At 45.1% G+C, this 16,431-nt stretch overlaps 1 protein-coding gene across 2 annotated transcripts; it reads right to left on the reverse strand.

Annotated features, from left to right (window-relative positions):
- Positions 1-3,236: 3,236 nt before the first annotated feature.
- LOC138835353 (C-type lectin domain family 2 member D11-like) lies at positions 3,237-8,957 on the reverse strand. 2 transcript variants are annotated; one of them, XM_070033955.1, is made up of 6 exons: positions 8,910-8,957; positions 7,834-8,050; positions 5,743-5,871; positions 5,464-5,645; positions 4,792-4,898; positions 3,237-3,874 (listed from the first exon to the last, which is right to left on the reverse strand). In XM_070033955.1, the coding sequence occupies exons 2-6, from the start codon at positions 7,910-7,912 to the stop codon at positions 3,661-3,663; spliced, it is 711 nt and encodes a 236-aa protein (XP_069890056.1). In that variant the 5' UTR covers positions 7,913-8,050; positions 8,910-8,957; the 3' UTR covers positions 3,237-3,660. The 2 variants fall into 2 exon arrangements, with proteins under 2 accessions (XP_069890056.1, XP_069890055.1); XM_070033954.1 differs by lacking the exon at positions 8,910-8,957 and having other exon boundaries at positions 7,834-8,211.
- Between the last annotated feature and the right edge of the window lie 7,474 nt (positions 8,958-16,431).

The raw sequence follows: 16,431 nt of genomic DNA on the forward strand, positions 1-16,431 counted from the left end.
GCTCTTACAGAGCTGGGCATGGAGGCTGGCCATGGCCTTGGAGGGTCTTTGTCTTCTTTACAAGAGTGTGGAAAACCTGACACACTTTTTTTTTCTTTTTTTTTGTCCCTGAACTCTGGGTCTGGGCGCTGTCCCTCAGCTCTTCAGCTAAAGGCTAGCACTCTACCACTTGAGCCTACAGCACCACTTCTGGCTTTTTCTGCTTACATGGTGCTGAGGAATGGAACCCAGAGCCTCAGGCATGCAAGGCAAGCACTCTACCACGGAGCCACCTTCCCAGCCCCATGACACAGACTTTCAAGGCTTCTAACACTCCTGCACTGGGACTGACAGCCCTCTCCCTCCACATCTGATGTACAAAGGAGGGTCACTTTATTTTCTCCTCACACAAGGATTTTATAGAAACAATTTCAATTCTGGTGATTGGGGTCAGGACTCTCTTGTTCCAAACAGAAAACGTCTGAGGAGCAATAGCATCTTTTCCACTATTTTCTTAATTCTTGAACCACCTTCTGCCATGTAGTCAAATCCACCTCTCCCTCTTTGGGGAACCAGGGACAGAGATTTTCTTCAACCTCAAAAATGCCTCTAGCCTCTCTGAACTAATCTCGCAGCCCTCTTGCCTCACGAGGGCCAAGAGAGCTTCAGAAACAGTCACCTTTCTAGGCTGGGAAGTTGGCTCAGTGGTAGAGTGCTTGTCTCGCGTGCAGGAGGCCCGCGGTTTGATTCCTTAACACCACATAAGCAGAAAAAGCCGGAAGTGGTGCTGTGGCTCAAGGGGTAGAGCCCCAGCCTTGAGCTGAAGAGCTGAGGGACAATGCCCAGGCCCTGATTTCAAGTTCCACAACCAAAATGAAAGAAAGAAACACCCCGATTTTATGTCTCCTTTCCTCTTCCACTACTGTGCTTTGCGGTCCCCTAACCAAACTATTGCTGTGCTCGAGAAGTCCTCCATGGGATTTCCTCAGGTCCTGTTCACACACCAGTTGGCCCAGTCCAGCCAGGGCACAAACAGGGGCGCCTGGGGGGGGGGGCAAAGAGATGGGTGAAGGAGGTGGAGAGAAGGCTGAAGGCACAGCTCTGTTTATTCCAGCAAAAGCCTCAGCTATCTACACTGTCTATATTTGTCAGAGGCTTTCATCACATGAATCCAGGACTTAACTTGCCAACAAGTGCATGCAGTATGCATCCTTCCTCATTCTATTTTAAATAGTCTTTTTTGGGTGGGGCAGGGGGTAATTTGGGAGGGTGGGAAGGAAGGGATAGTGAGGGGAAAACAAAGGAGGCAACAATGCTCGATAGGAACTGTACTCATTACCTTGCTCATGTAACTGTGAGCCCTCAGTACAGTATTTTTGCAATAAAAAACATACACACACATATACACGAAATCAATCTTTGTTTCCCATCCTCCCTCAGACAAGCTGCCGGACCCAAAGCTGAGGAAACCACTTCCTCAAATACAAGCATAAGTGCTTTCAGCCCAGAGCATTGGAGTCCGTGGCTGGCAATCTTGGCTCCCACGTTGCCAGCTGCGGCCACCTCATGGTCTGCAACACTTGTCAAATTGTTACCCACTTCTGTACAATATACAAATAATAATGCACAAATATACTAATAATCAACACAAATATACATAGCCTTTTTCTTTGTTTTGCCAGTCCTGGGGCTTGAACTCAGGGTCTGGGCACTGTCTTTAAGCCTCTTTGGCTCAAAGCTAGCACTCTACCACTTGAGCAACAAGGCCACTTCTGGCTTTTTCTGTGTATGTGGTACAGAGGAATTGAACCCAGGGCTTCATGCATGCTAGGCAAGCTCTCTACCATTGAACCACATTCCCAGACCACTAAGGCATTTATATACAAATTATATTACAAGATAGAGAAGCTTTATAATGTGCTATTTCATCCTTGTTGGGAATCATCAGTACAGTGTAGGTGCTGGTGGCTCATGCCTGTAATCCTAGCTACTGAGGTGGCTGAGATCTGAAGATCATGATTCAAAGCCAGCCCCACATATTGTGTTTTCAACTAGCCCAGCACTGTGGGGAGGCCCTTGGAAACTCAGGAGGCTGAGATCAGAGGATGGAAGTTCAAAGCCAGCCTGGGCAGACAAATTGGAGACTCTGACGTCCAATCAGCCAGCAAAAAGCTGGAAGTAGAGCTGTGGCTCCAAGTGGCAGAGAGGTGGCCCTAAGTGAAAAAGCCCAGAATTCAAGCTCTAGGACAAGCAACTCACCCAAAAAAGGAAAACCAAAAACAATGCAGCAACTGTATATAGAAATTATAAAGCTTAACAGATGCTGCAGGGGATGTGGACAGAAAGGAACCTTACTGCATTGTTGGTGGGAATGTAAACTTGTTCAACCACTTTGGAAAGCAGTATGGAGGTTCCTCAAAAGACTTCACATAGAACTCCCCTATGACCCAGCAATCCCACTTTTGGGCATTTACCCAAATGTCTACAAACAAGACCACACTAAAGCTACCAGCACAACAATGTTTATTGCAGTATTATTTACCATAGCTAAGATATGGAACCAACCCAGATGCCCCTCAGTAGATGAATGGATCAAGAAAATGTGGTATATATACACAATGGAAATCTATGCCTCCATCAGAAAGAATGACATTGCCCCATTTGTTAGGAAATGGAAAAACTTGGAAAAAATTATATTAAGTGAAGTAAGCCAGGCCCAAAGAAACATAGGTCCCATGGTTTCCCTTATTTGCAATATCTAGTATATGTATGAGTCAAGCTGAAAAGGTCAGATAATGTGATGTCAGGAAAATGAACCCTTAGATATGTATTTTAATGTTTTTTTTCTTTCATGTATGTGTTTCTAACGCATGTATAAGATTATCTCTTTGTTGCTTTGTATGTCCCTCCCCCACAGTATAACCCCTGCTTTCACTATATTTGATGTCAGTATAACTTGTGGAGGAGATGGGGAAAAACCAGTTGTTTAAGGATACAGGTGGACCTGTTGCAACAATGAGAAGTACAAGTTGTCATGTCCAAAACGAGCTTTACAACGTCGGTGGGGTGGTGGGGAGGGGAAGGAGGGGAAGGAGAAGGGTTGGGATTGGGGGGGAGGTGGGAGGCTGGGAAGGGATGTGAAGTGTAAACAAAGGGAGGAGGCTGCAATGCTTGGTAAGAAATGTACGCATTATCCTGCCCATGTAATTGTAAGTCCTCTGTACAGTATGTTCACAAATAAAAAATAAATAAATAAATAAATAAATAAAAATTTATGGAAACACACACAAAAAAAGAAATTATAAGGCTTCTCCCTACCGTTGTGGTAGACCTGTTGTTTCTTGCCCTACAAGGTGGTAGGAAGAGGCCAAGGCAACTCTATTTTCTTCTTCCTTTATGGCTAAGGAGCTATGAAGCTACGTTCTTCTGCAAGTTGTGGACCTGAGCTCAGCCAGCCAATGGGAGCAGAGAGGCCTCAGCTTAGCCAATGGGAGCCCAGGGGCAGGGCCTGCCACATGAGGTATGAAAGGGGAGCTGACTGCTGCCTCTGGCCCAGGGTTTTCTGCAGAAGCTAGCTTTCCCTGTCCTGTCAGGGTGCTTGTGCCTCCAGATAGGACGGTATTCTATTAAAATATATGCATATACCTATCTATCTGTATTTACACAGAATATTTAGATATTCTAATAAAATATATGCATATATATCTGCCCAGTAAGGATGAGAGGCGTGAGCCCCAACCAGGAAACCCCATGGAGAAAGGACCCCGAGTTCGCTGCACACTGCACGTAGCTGCTCGGCTTGCTGCAGATCCACTTCAGCTCCGTGTAGAACCGCCCGCTGCTGATGCCCACTGCGTTCAGATAGGCGCACTCCCCAGCTCCCCTCACCTCAGTCCTAGAAACAAACAGAGAAATAGCACATATTGATATTGGAGTATACACTTTCTTTTTCCTTTTTGTCAGTCCTGAGCTCCTTTTGCTCAAGGCTGGCGCTCTACCACTTGAACCACAGCACCACTTCTATTTTTCTAGTGGTTCGTTAGAGATTGACTTTCCTGTCCAGGCTGGCCTCGAAACTCAAACTTCAGATCTCAGCCTCCTGAGTCGTTAGCATTCCAGGTATGAGACATAGGCACCATTTATACTTGTTTTTTTTGCCATCCTTATTGTTATTTGTTTTTCTTTGTAAGTCGTGGGACTTGAACTCTGGGCCTGGGCATTGCGCTGAGCTCTTCAGCTCAAGGCTAGTGCTCTACCGCTTGACCCACAGCACCACTTCCAGTGGTTCATTGGAGATAGAGTCACGGACTTTCCTGCCCAGGCTGGCTTTGAACTGCTTTCCTCAGATTTCAGCCCCCTGAGTAGCTGGGATGACAGGCATGAGCCACGGGCGCCCAGCTTTGCCAGTATTTTTTGCGCCTCCATTCTGCTTTTTGGTTTTAGTTTTTGTGTTTGTTCATGTGCTGGTCCAGGGATATGAACTCAGGGACCTGGACCCTGTTCCTGAGCTTTTGCACTCTAGCAATTGAGTCACAGCTACACTTCCAGCATTTTGGTGTAAATGGGAGATGAGGGTCTCACAGGCTTGGGCTGGGAGTATGGCTCAGTGGTAGAGTGCTTGCCCAGCATGCATGAAGTCCTGGGTTCGATTCCTCAGTACCACATACACAGAAAAAGCCAGAAGTGGCTCTGTGTCTCAAGTGATAGAGCGGTAGCCTTGAGCCAAAGAAGCTCAGGGACAGCATCCAGGACCTGAGTTCAAACCCCAGGACTGGCACAGAACAAAGAAACAAAAAGATGGCTGATACAAACAAGTTGCTGAACTTGGTGTTGTCTGTCCACTTCCAACTATGCTGTGGAGATTCTCTTCTAAGGCCAATCCAACGGTCATACAAATCTCTGTGTCTTTCCAAGAAATTCTGTAACAAACACAGTAAGTTGAAAATATGAGTCCTTATCTTTCAGATGGTTTTATTTTTCCTTTTCTTTTCCCCCAGGCCAGGGGCTGGTTTTGAACTGTGATCTCACTTCTCAGCCTCCTAAGTAGCTATTTATTAGGTGTAATTACTTATTTGCCTTTTTCTTTTCATGTGTGTGTATATGCCGGTACTGGGGCTTGAACTCAGGGTCTGGGCACTGTCCCTGAGCTGCTTTTGCTCAAGACTAGTGCTCTGTCACTAAGCCACATTCCCAGCCTTGTCCTTGAGCTCTCTTGTTCAAGGCTTTAACACTTGAGCCACAGCTCTCATTCCAGCTCTTTTTGGCTGCTTAACTACAGACAAGAGTCTCACTGAGGTTCTTGCACAGGTTGGCTTGGAAATCATGATCCTCAGATCGCAGCCTCCTGAGGAGCTGGGATTATAGGTGTGAGCCACTGACAACCGCCCTTCATTCTGTTTTAGCTTCCACCTTATACAACCTGTCCAATTTCAGGGTGTCTTTTAGCATGTCACAGAAAAGAAGAGCCCCCAAAGCATTTCTTACCAACTCTTCCTTGCTGTCAAACTTGACCAGATTGGCACCAAAGGATGCACAGAAGGCCTGACTGGACGTCCAGTTCCTTATATCATCAGAAAAATAATAACACTTATTCCCAAATGCAATCCAGTCTCTTGGGCAAGAGGAAAACAGCCTTGTCTCCGGAATACGGTTTTCTGTTTTGTTCACTGACGCAGAGAAAATGGATTAGCTGCTCATCAACCATTCCTTTCCCCTGCCCAGACCCCAGGGCTACCCGCACATTCTGCATTGGAAGCGACTCACCTGCCATAAGCACAGCAACAAGTCCAAGTACAGTTGCAAGCAGAACAGCATTAATGAGCACAGAGCAGTAATATTTTCTGGGTGTGATGGGTGACAAAATTCCTAGGCATTTTCCTGGGATATCTTTCACTGGAAACATAGAAATAGGAGATTTGAATCTAATGAAAGACATAGAAGGGAGACAGTCCCCACTTCATGAAGCCCTGGATTTGATTCCTCAGCACCACATACATAGCAAATGCCAGAAGTGGCGCTGTGGTTCAAGTGGTAGGGCAACAGTCTTGAGAGGAAAAGCTAAGAGACAGCGCCCAGCCCCTGAGTTCAAGCGCCAGCGTGATCATATGGTATATGATAGCTGCTATAAATTTGTCATAATACATGACATACTATCTAGTTTATGCTCTCATTAATATATAGTGTGTATAACATGATATAACTTTATACTGTATTCCACTAGATAATATTCCACTATATATACTCTTATACTACATACTATGGTCATTATGTCATATATTATAATTATATATACATATTGTGTTTTATCTTATAAACATTACAATAAAAGATATATTATGTAAAGTATAATATAGTCAGATAATCTACATATTATTTTATATAAGATATAATATAAGAGTACTATCCACTATATATCATATATTATACTATATGATATGAAGTATATTTAACATGAAATAAAAATATATGTAATAAGATACAAAAACTTATAAAATTAAAAACAATAGAAAATATAACAGTATGATATATATTTTACAATATAAAATATGAATTCTATGTATGATATAGAGCATATCATATATACTAAATGATGCTATATTATGTATCATAATATAGAGTATATATACTGTATATCATAGTATATATGCTATAAGCTATAGCATGTATGTAATGTAGTATATTATGTTGTTAGATATCTATATACCATATTATTTTGTATCATATATTACATAAAACATGTGTATGATATGTTATGATACATGTTTTATATATATAAACAGTGAGCAATCTTTATATAAGTATTTTATTGTCACATTAAACCAAACACACAGGGACTCCAGCTGGAATGGAACTTGCACGCCTTCTTTCTGGAAACACCAATGGCCCAACCATTTAAGGACATTTCTAAGCAGGTATGCCTGTTTACCCTCCTCACCAGTTACCTTCCACATTTACCCAAAAGTCATGGGCACCGCTGCCTGCACACAGAAGCTTCCTGCAATTTCTTTTGTACTTACTCTAGCCCGTCCCTGTGTTTGCTGGATTTCTGGCTCTCAGTTTAAAGCAAGCACTAGAGCATGAGGAAGAAAAAAAACCCCAACACCTTGTTTTTTTTCAAGAATCTTACCAAAAGAACTAAATTTACTATTGTGACTTCCTTCAAGAGATCAACAGATGATAATTTAACTGTGTCACCCACAATTTCCTGCTAACTTAGTTCTGTGTGTGTGTGTGTGTGTGTGTGTGTGTGTGTGTGTGTGTGTGTGTGTGTGTGTGTGTACACTAGTGCCTTGAGCCAGTCTTTTTGCTCAGGATTGCTACTTGACCTCTACAGCCAGGCCTTGAGCCCAGCTAGTTGGTGATTTACTGGAGGTGAGTCTCACGACTTCCCCACCTGAGCTGGCTTCAAACGATGATCCTCAGATCTCAGCCTCCTGAGTAGCTAGGATGACAGACATGAATCACCAAAGCCCTGCTTCAGGACAAATTTTGCAAGGGTTGCAGTATACATTGCAAGATTATGATGACTAGTTTGCAATCCTGCCCCAGTGTAAATGAAGTTAGGCACCAACTAATTGGGAAAGAGAAAAAGAGGAAGAAGAGGGAAGAGAAGGATGAGGAAGAATAAAGAAAGAGGAGGAATCAAGTAACAAAAACACACCTCTGCTCCCCTCCAGCCCACTTCCCATTCATCTCTAGCCACAAAAATGTTACCCCAACTCAAGTCACACATCCCAGATCCAACCTTCCCTCCCTCCATCCCAGACTGAGCTGCCTTTGTGGCAGATTGCAACCTTAAGGAGCCTGACCTGGAATTGTCTGCCTTGGGACTCATGAATGGGGTTACCTGCTTACCTGCTTTCCTGCTTTCTGAGTCCTCTGTGGAAGAGAAATCTCCCTGTAACATTCCCACTGAAGTTTCCAGAGATGTCATTTTTTTTCCTCCTGGCTCTTTTTAGGCAGGACGACTGGGCCTATGACTCATGGATGTAACCTTGGAGCTGGCTACAATCACATCAGAGCTATGCAAACACACTTCCTAACAACCAGAGCCCTTTCCTCGTTCCTATACCTGAGAGAGAAAAGAAAACAAAACTAACCCAGGAGAGGAATTAGGATATGAACAATTCATTACAAATGACATGATCCATAGGTTCAGAATGATTTTACAATGCCCAGGTGCCTCTCAATTTCCACCCATTTAAACCACACATTCCAGGATAGAACAATGGGGAGGGGGGAGGAGGGAGGGTTGGGTGATAGGGAGAATTCCCAGCTGAGCTCAGTTAAAATAATAATAATAATAGTAATAATAATGATAATAATGATAATAATAATAATAATGATAATAATAATAAATAAGCTGGGCACCTAAGCTGAGATCTATTTTTTCAAGAAATAATAATGAAGCCAGACAGGCAGCTGATAGGCTCAGAGGCTGAGATCTTATCTTGAACATCTGGGATGAAAAGAATCTAGGACAGGAAAATTTGTAAAATTGCTCTACTCCTTAACCCCCCAAAACTCCATAACCGCCAGAAAGTTATGTGGAGGAGAGGTGGCTTCCATGGTACAGTGCCAGCCTCGAGTGGAAAAGCTCAAAGATAGCACACTTCAATAATAATAATAAATTTAAAACAAAAGCAACAAAACAAAACACACACGAAAAATGAGCCCACAGAAATAAATAAATTCCTAAAGCATGAAGAGATAGGAGTTTGACATGAATAATAGAGTTGCCTAACAAAGAAAAGAACAAAACTGAAAAAGCAGATTCTAAGTACTAGTAACAGGCACACAGCTGTGAGCTGGAGAATGCTCAGATCCACGGGTTACTCTAGGGCCAGATGCAGGACAGCTCTGCAAACCGGCCCAGAGCAGAGAGGAAACCGCTCAAAACAGACAGTGTAGCACGCAGACTCAGTACTCACACGCCTGAAGAGAGTCTCACATGGCATAGTCAATATCTAGAAGCCGATCTGTGCCAGAGAAACGGAGAAAACCCCATATAAATAGCAGCTGTGATCCCGCCCAACACACACCCCAGCTAAGTCCACGGAAGTGCGAAGACACTTCCAGATAAATACTGCTGCTTCTAGTGGTGCAAGTTCTCCATTTCCTGTGTATATTACGTAATATAAATATATATATAAATATATGTATATCACATATACGTATATATTGATAACATATTTTAAACAAAATGCAAACTTAATGAAAGTCTGAGCTGCACTGCAGATGTAGCTCAACTGTCAGTGTAAAGTCCAGACTTCAAAACCTGCTACAGTAAAATAAAAACACAGCCAGCATGGTGGCTGGTTTATAATAATAATAATAATAATAATAATAATAATAATAATAATAATAGTAATAGTAATAGTAATAAATATTGTTATGTAAACTAAATTGGCAGCTGAGAAAAGAGAGAGCAGCACATGGTACTCAGCGAAGGGGATGGTTTATTTTCAAGCACAGCAGGAATAAAAATGATGGAACCACACCAGGGCCAGGACCAGGGGCAGGGGCAAGTGTGGCCATGAAACACTGGAGCACCCCCGTCCCGCAGCACCCTTAAACACACCTGAGCCTGGGGCTGTGATCACTTTACAGGCCTTTCTCCTCCTTCTCCTCACTGTCCCCCAAGTTCCCCTGTTAAACCTGAAGCCTGTGTCCGCACCCTAAAGATCGAAGTGTTGTCTACCCCTGGCTGTTGTGGAACAAATACATCTGGTATAGTGTGTGTGTGTGTGTGTGTGTGTGTGTGTGTGTGTGTGTGTGTGTGTGTGTGTGTGTGTGTGTGTGTGTGTTCTAGAGCTTGAACTCAGGGCCTGGGCACTGTCCCTGAAATTTTGTGTGGAAGGCTGGCAATCTATCACTAGAACCACAGCCCCACTTCTGGATTTTTGCTTGCTCATGGAAGATAGAGTCTCATGGATTCCTGCCCAGGTGGTCTTTGAACCCTGAATCTCAGATCTTCTGAGTAGATTGGATTACAAGCGTGAGCCACAGTACCGTGCATGTGGCTGTAAAGTCTTGGGTTCAATTCCCTATCTTGGAGGCCCCCAGAGGTCACACTCTGCCCCACAGGCCCTATTTCTATTTATTCCTATGTCTATGTCTACTATTTCTATTTCTATTCCTTGTTTTCCCCAGGCTGCCTCCCGGGGGAAGCCTTTGAGTTCTCCAGCTCACCCAGAGGCGGGGCCACGGGGCCTCAACCCCTCCACTCTCCCTTCACCAGATCTGGGGGGTCTAAGAGTATGGGGCACCCCAGGAGATCGTTGGCCCCGTCCATGTGTCTCACCACACTTGACTCTCAGTTTGGGGTTTCTAGGCTGAGGAGGCAGTGTGTGAGTATAATCCAGATAAAGCAAGTAAGCTGCCCAGTTCCACTTCTTGCCAACAGCTGCAGAGACACGGCCCCTCATGGGGGAGAATCTTGGAGATCTAGTCATCTGGATGGGTGTACCCCAAGTTGTAGAGCAGAACCTGAGGAGTCAGGGAAAATTGACACCGGGTGTGGAACCCTAGGGAGGGCCCCTATTTTCTGCCCAGGAGCAACCCAGGACTTCTGCAAGGCAGATGCTCTCCCTGCCACCCCTCCCCCCCCCACCCAGGGAAAGAGGGTGTTCCCAAACCCAGAAGTATTCTTCTTAGCATCTGTCTGTCCAAGTGTGCTCATCAATTGTGACCAGTGTTCTAAAACAAACAAAAAAACAGTCAAAAAATCCACCAGATAATTGCTAGAGGAATTTCAGGATACAAGGACAGCTACCACTTATATCTCTGCACTTTCCCGCCATTATCATTTACTTCCCTTAAGAAGTTGTACACAAGGACTTCCATCCCATAATGTCAGCTATTCTGTTTTGGCTCAAGAGAACTAAGCTGACAACATTTTCCCAATAAAATCATTTCCTTCTTTCAGTACATGGGAAACTTGACCACCACTGCTTACTTTGGAATCATTTGTTACTGCGTTTCAGGTTGTGTGTGTGTGTGTGTGTGTGTGTGTGTGTGTGTGTGTGTGTGTGTGTGTGTGTGTGTGTGTGTGTGTGTGTGTGTGTGTGCCAGAGCTGGGATTTGAACTCAAGAATTCATGGCTTAGCTTTGTCCACTCAAGGCTGGAGGCTCTACCACATGACCTATGCCTCCAGTTCAGGATTTCTGGTGGTTTATTGGAGATAAGGGTGTCACAGACTTTCCTACCTGGGCTCGCTTTGAACCACAATCCTCAGATCTCAGCCTCTTGAGTAGCTGGGACTAAAGGAGTTAGGATGCTACTGGAAGGCTTTACAGAAAGACAGAGAGAGAGGGAGGGAGAGAGAAAGAGAGAAAGAGAGAGAGAGAGAGAGAGAGAGAGAGAGAGAGAGAGAGAGAGAGGATTAATAGCCATGAGCAAGGATATGTAAAGACACCTTAAAATGCAGACAGAGTTCACAGGGTCTCTGAGAAAATATTGCAATTAAACTCTCAGAGCTGGGTCCCTGGGGCCCAGGTCTCTTATCTAGCTACTCAGGAGGCTGAGATCTGAAGAGCACGGTGCAAGCAGGAAAGTCCAGGAGACTCTTATCTCCAACAAATCACCAGAAAACCAGAATTGGAGCTGTGGCTCAAATGGTAGAGCACCAACCTTAAGCGAAAATGTGCAGGGACAGCATCCAGACCCCAAATTCAAGCCCCAATACTGACATACGTGATAAAACTCAAAGAAATTCAAATATGTTGGTCACTCATGCCTGTAATCCCTGAATAGCTAGTATTACCAGCTTGAGCCTTCCCCCCTTTCTCTCCTTCTCTCTCTCTTACACACAGAAATTTGAGGGAAACGAAAGGAATAGGACAGACTCGACCCACAATCTCCAACCCCTAGGAGGGGTTGTGTTCCTTGCTTATCTATCTCAATAAACAGTCCTCACCTGTGGAAGATGGAATCCAGCCTATTCCTTTCCCAGTCTCCATTTTTTTCAAGAGTCTTCACTTGCTCCCAGGTCCTGAGTGAGGGCCGTAAGCCTGTGAAACAGAAACTTGAGGGCAGGGAAGATGGCTCAGTGGTAGAGTACTTGCCTTGCACACAGGAGGCCCTTCGATTCCTCAGCACCACATAAGCAGAGAAAGCTGGAAGTGGCGCTGTGGCTCAAGTGGTAGAGCGCTAGCCTTGAGTGGAAGAGCTGAGGGACAGTGCCCAGACCCAGAGTTCAAGCCCCACCACCGACCAAAAAACCAGAAACTTAAGATCAGGAAAAAGGCTGAGAAGGTGGCAGGACTGGTGGATAGGAATGACATGGGCAAACAGAGAGTGTCTCGGAAGACTCTTAGTTTGTGTAAATCTAAAGCAGTCTGTCACAAGGAATCAGCTGCCGTGATGGAGTCAGGCAAGAGTCCAGTCTGCTTTTGCCATGGTGGAGGCAGCTACACAGGTTGGTCCAGGCAGGATCTGGGCTAGAACGTGTCCCTCAGATGGACTGTCACCTCTCCTGCTGGGTTGCTTACAAATATATACCTAGACTGGTTAAAGACACTTGACAAAAAGAATGACATGCTGGTGCTGCATCAGAAAGCATGAATGAAAGGATCCATCACATCCATGCCAGGGGTCCCAGGAGAAAGGTTCCTAGAAGGTTTATTAGAGGAGCCATATTTGCCCCGGAGAGAGAGTGCATGGCAGCCTCTGCTGTAGCTAGCAGCAGGGTCTGGGGGTAGGACATGAGGTACATAGTAGCTCAGATGGATCTGGGCAGACCTGGTCTGGGTGGAGCTGAGGACCAAAGGTGAGCATAATGCTTTCAACATCAGTATTTCAAACATAGCTAGCTTGATTACACACCAGTTAAGAATTCACAACATACTCATTCCATCCGCCCCCTACTAGAACCTTCTGGAGTTTTCCTTTCCAAGATCTACTCTACTAGCTTTCCTCTTTAGTTATATTCCCTTATCTCCTTACTGATGTTTGTTAAGTTTTTAAAGAAGAGGCCATTGAGTTAGAACACCACACACCTGGTATTTTCAGATAAGGGGTAAGTTTATTCATTGTTCTGGCTGGAACCAGGCCAGGTTGGCACTCCATGTGAATGAGAAAGAGGGCATCTGTCCCTAGGCTAGGCTTTATCTAGGGTAGGGGCAGTGAAAGGTGTGGGAAAGGCCAAGGTAAAAGGAGGTGGGACCAGGTAAGGAGGTGGGCCCAGGTGGCAAAAAGCTGTGGCCATATTGGATCCAGAAGTGACCTCAGCGGACGGGAATGTGACCTCTTCCAGGTGTGCCAGTTGCCTAGATAATGCAGGTACTGGGCAGGGTCTGCTCACCATCTAGGAGTAGACTTTACAGTGTTCTGGGTCTCAGCTGGCTAGGAGCTGAGCTGCATCTCAATCTTTTTACTACTACCCTTGACAAAGATATTTACTTTTAACAAACAGTATACTTGGTAATACTTGTTTAACACCAAATTTACAATTGCAGTCCAGGAACATACATTTCAGGAAACATCAGTGGCAAGAACTAGAACAATGACCCCATAATAACAGCTTTTATGGATTACACTGAGATTATGTTGAACATGTGCACACATACATGCACATAAACAAAAGTTTTTAGGCACACTTTGGGTTTTAAAACAAAAAAGGAAATTGGCCAAAAGTGTTCTGGAATTCCAGTGGCAAAGGGATATCATTTTGTCCAAGATAAAACCACTTGGTCAGTGTCAGGTAATAGGCAATAGCATAAAAACACCAGGCAATTTTGACACACAGAACTGAACAGTTTCCCTGCTTAAACAAACACTGATAACAAGAACAGAAACCCTTTAAATCAGATTTGGTGATGAGGCACATTAGTATATGAATTGGATGTTTTAACCCCTAAAAGAGTGAAGAGGAGTAAGCTTGGTGGAAGAGTGGTGGTTGTAGAAAAACCCATCATGGGGCCTTTGTCTCTTCCTACGGGTCAGCTTCCAGAGCCTGCAAGGAGACCTGGGGGAGGGGGTGGCTGAACAGATTTGTAAAGGGAAAAGGCAGCACTTTGAACCTGAAGACATTTAAAGGGAGGATGTGGCATAATGAAGGTACTGAAAAGTGAGTGTTTGAGTAATTGGATAGGGAGTTATTAGAAGATGTTTGAGGGAGGTATTTCTCTTCTGCAGCCTCCTACAGGAGAAATGAAGAATCCAGATTTTGAAGTGAGTGGACTCAGGAAACAGAAAAGGATTGGACTGAGTCGCAAAGAGAAAAAGGGTATTTTGGGGTGAGAAAGGGAGAGAGCAGTAAAAGAGAGAAACTATGTTTATCAGCCAGCTACTGTCAGTGACAGTATATTGAAAACACTAGAGGAGAGGCGCATGTATTTAGGGTCTGGATGGGAAGAAGGTGTATTCGCCAGAGAAGGGGGTTGAGAAATGTGTATGTGTGGAGGGACTTGTTTAGAGGGAGTTTAAGCAGAGCCATTAGCTTGTTGTTTTACCTTTGGAGTTTATGCCCACCTCCGCCCATTGTCAGCTACGCAGGCAGACAGACAGATAGCCAGGCATGGGGTCAGAGTTCAGCAGGAAGAGTTTGCTTGGAACAGACAGACATTTTAACTTAGAGAATCTGGACCAACTGCAAATAGCAAGAGTGTAATTAGAAGAGCAAGGAAGCAGAAAAGGATCTTTGGTGCTGGAGGTCATCAAAGAAAAGAGAGAAAGGGAGGCAGGGAAAGAATAGGGGGTGATAGATAGAGCTGCGACAAGGAGTTATTTTCTAGAGGAGATGGTTGGGAAGCTCATGGCAGAGAAAGGCTTGGTGAGCAAGGCAGGAGAGCAGAGGGGCCACTAGAGTGGAGGTCAGAGAAGGGCGTAGGTTTAGGGGACCTCAGACCACTCTCAGTTTTGTTGGAGAATTGTTTAAATCACTGAGAGTAACACTGAAGATTTCGAGTTTAGGCCAGCGGTGGCCATGGTTTAGTGAGGCCAGATTTCAGTAGACAAACAAGTCAGGGTTTTTTCTTTTTTGACTGCCAATTAGTCAGCCCAGAGTGTTCAGATTAGACTGCAGGCATGCCAAGGGGTGTGTGTCTCTGGGAGACAACTTGGTAAATTCAGTAGGACTACGAAGCCTGTCCCATTGAGCCAGGCGTCCCTGGTGCTTTGGGAAGGTGGATGGAGAGATCCCAATAATTAGGAGAGGGCATCCCCAAAGTTCCTAATTACAGGGTGCAGGGCTTCAGGAATGGAGAGGCTCCTGAAGTCTCTGGGCACCCCACAAACAAGAAGGGAGAGACTCCTGGAATCCACAGACCTGGGTAGTTACCTTGTCCTGAAGGCTTTTGGATGTTGGATGGAGTTGGTCAAACAGTGAAGAGCCTTGCCGGGCACCAGTGGCTCAAGCCTGCCACCCCAGCTCCTCAGGAGGCTGAGATCTGAGGATCGTGGTTCAAAGCCAGGCCAGGAAGGCGAGACCTTGAGACTCTGATCTCCAATAAACCACCAGTAAAGGGGAAGTGGTGCTATGACTCAAGCGGTAGAGCGCTCACCTTGAGCTGAAGAGCTGAGGGACAGCGCCCAGGCCCAGAGTTCAAGTCCCATGACCAACAACAAAATATAAATAAAAATTTTTAAAAAGTGAAGGAAGTCCTGGGAAAGAGAAGGTGAAAGGCTCGGTGAGAGGCAGGTGGAAAGGACCCAGTTATTCCTGGTGTTTTCCTCTCCTGGTTTCAGCCCCAAATATTGGGAAAATGGAGGAGAAGGGAAAAGGAATAGGCTGGACTCGATCCCCCACAGGCAAGGACTGTTGATTGAGGAATAGCAAGGGGCACAGACCTTCCCACGGATTTGGAGGTTGTGCCAGGGACTGGATTTTGCTGTGCACTTATATCAGGCAGAGAATTAAAAAATGGGCTATGTACATTCTCTGAAGTATGGACCCCCATGTTTTGTTCTAGGTCCATACAGACCCTGGGACTCCAGGAGCCCCTCCTGCCCTTCCATATTGTCTGTGGGGTCTGCAGAGACTCCAGGAGTCTTTCCCTGCCTGACCCCCTGGTACCTTTTAATTAGGGCCTTAGCGGATGCCAATTGCAAAACGTGGCCCTGTGACTCAAAGTGGTAGGGTGCTAGCCTCGAGCTGAAGTGCTCCAGGAAAAATGCCCAGGCCTTGACTTCAAAACCTGTAAATCCCAACTGGGATAAGTTATCCCAGCAACAAGCACCCAGACCCCCAAGACCAGGTGGACAGGAGTTGAAGGAGATGATGTCACATCAGCCACTTTGTGCCTGCCCTTTCAAACTTCACCAGAGCCAGGAGTCCAATAGAAACAAGTTTAGAAGCATGTTCATCTAATGTCCATATCTGTCTAACTTCGAACTGCTGAGGAATTGACATTCTTGCTTTTGTTACCTGCTACTTACAGTCAATGATCAAGGTCTCTCACCAGGCCCTTAGCTACTGCAATCCAGCCCTAACTTCTGACTGCTTATGGGTT

This window comes from Dipodomys merriami, unplaced genomic scaffold (genome assembly GCF_024711535.1).
Source record: "Dipodomys merriami isolate MVZ:Mamm:240054 unplaced genomic scaffold, mDipMer1.0.p SCAF_233, whole genome shotgun sequence".
Classification (NCBI taxonomy): domain Eukaryota; kingdom Metazoa; phylum Chordata; class Mammalia; order Rodentia; family Heteromyidae; genus Dipodomys; species Dipodomys merriami.

Bases quoted from the DNA above. Each gene is read 5' to 3' on its own strand.
- LOC138835353 (XM_070033955.1), bottom strand. From the start codon at position 7,912: ATGACATCTCTGGAAACTTCAGTGGGAATGTTACAGGGAGATTTCTCT. The intron at 5,646-5,742 runs GTGAGTCGCTTC...TCTCTGCGTCAG, and splicing joins TGTTGCTGTGCTTATGGCAG to TGAACAAAACAGAAAACCGT. The intron at 4,899-5,463 runs GTAAGAAATGCT...TGTTTGTTACAG, and splicing joins TTGACAGCAAGGAAGAGTTG to AATTTCTTGGAAAGACACAG.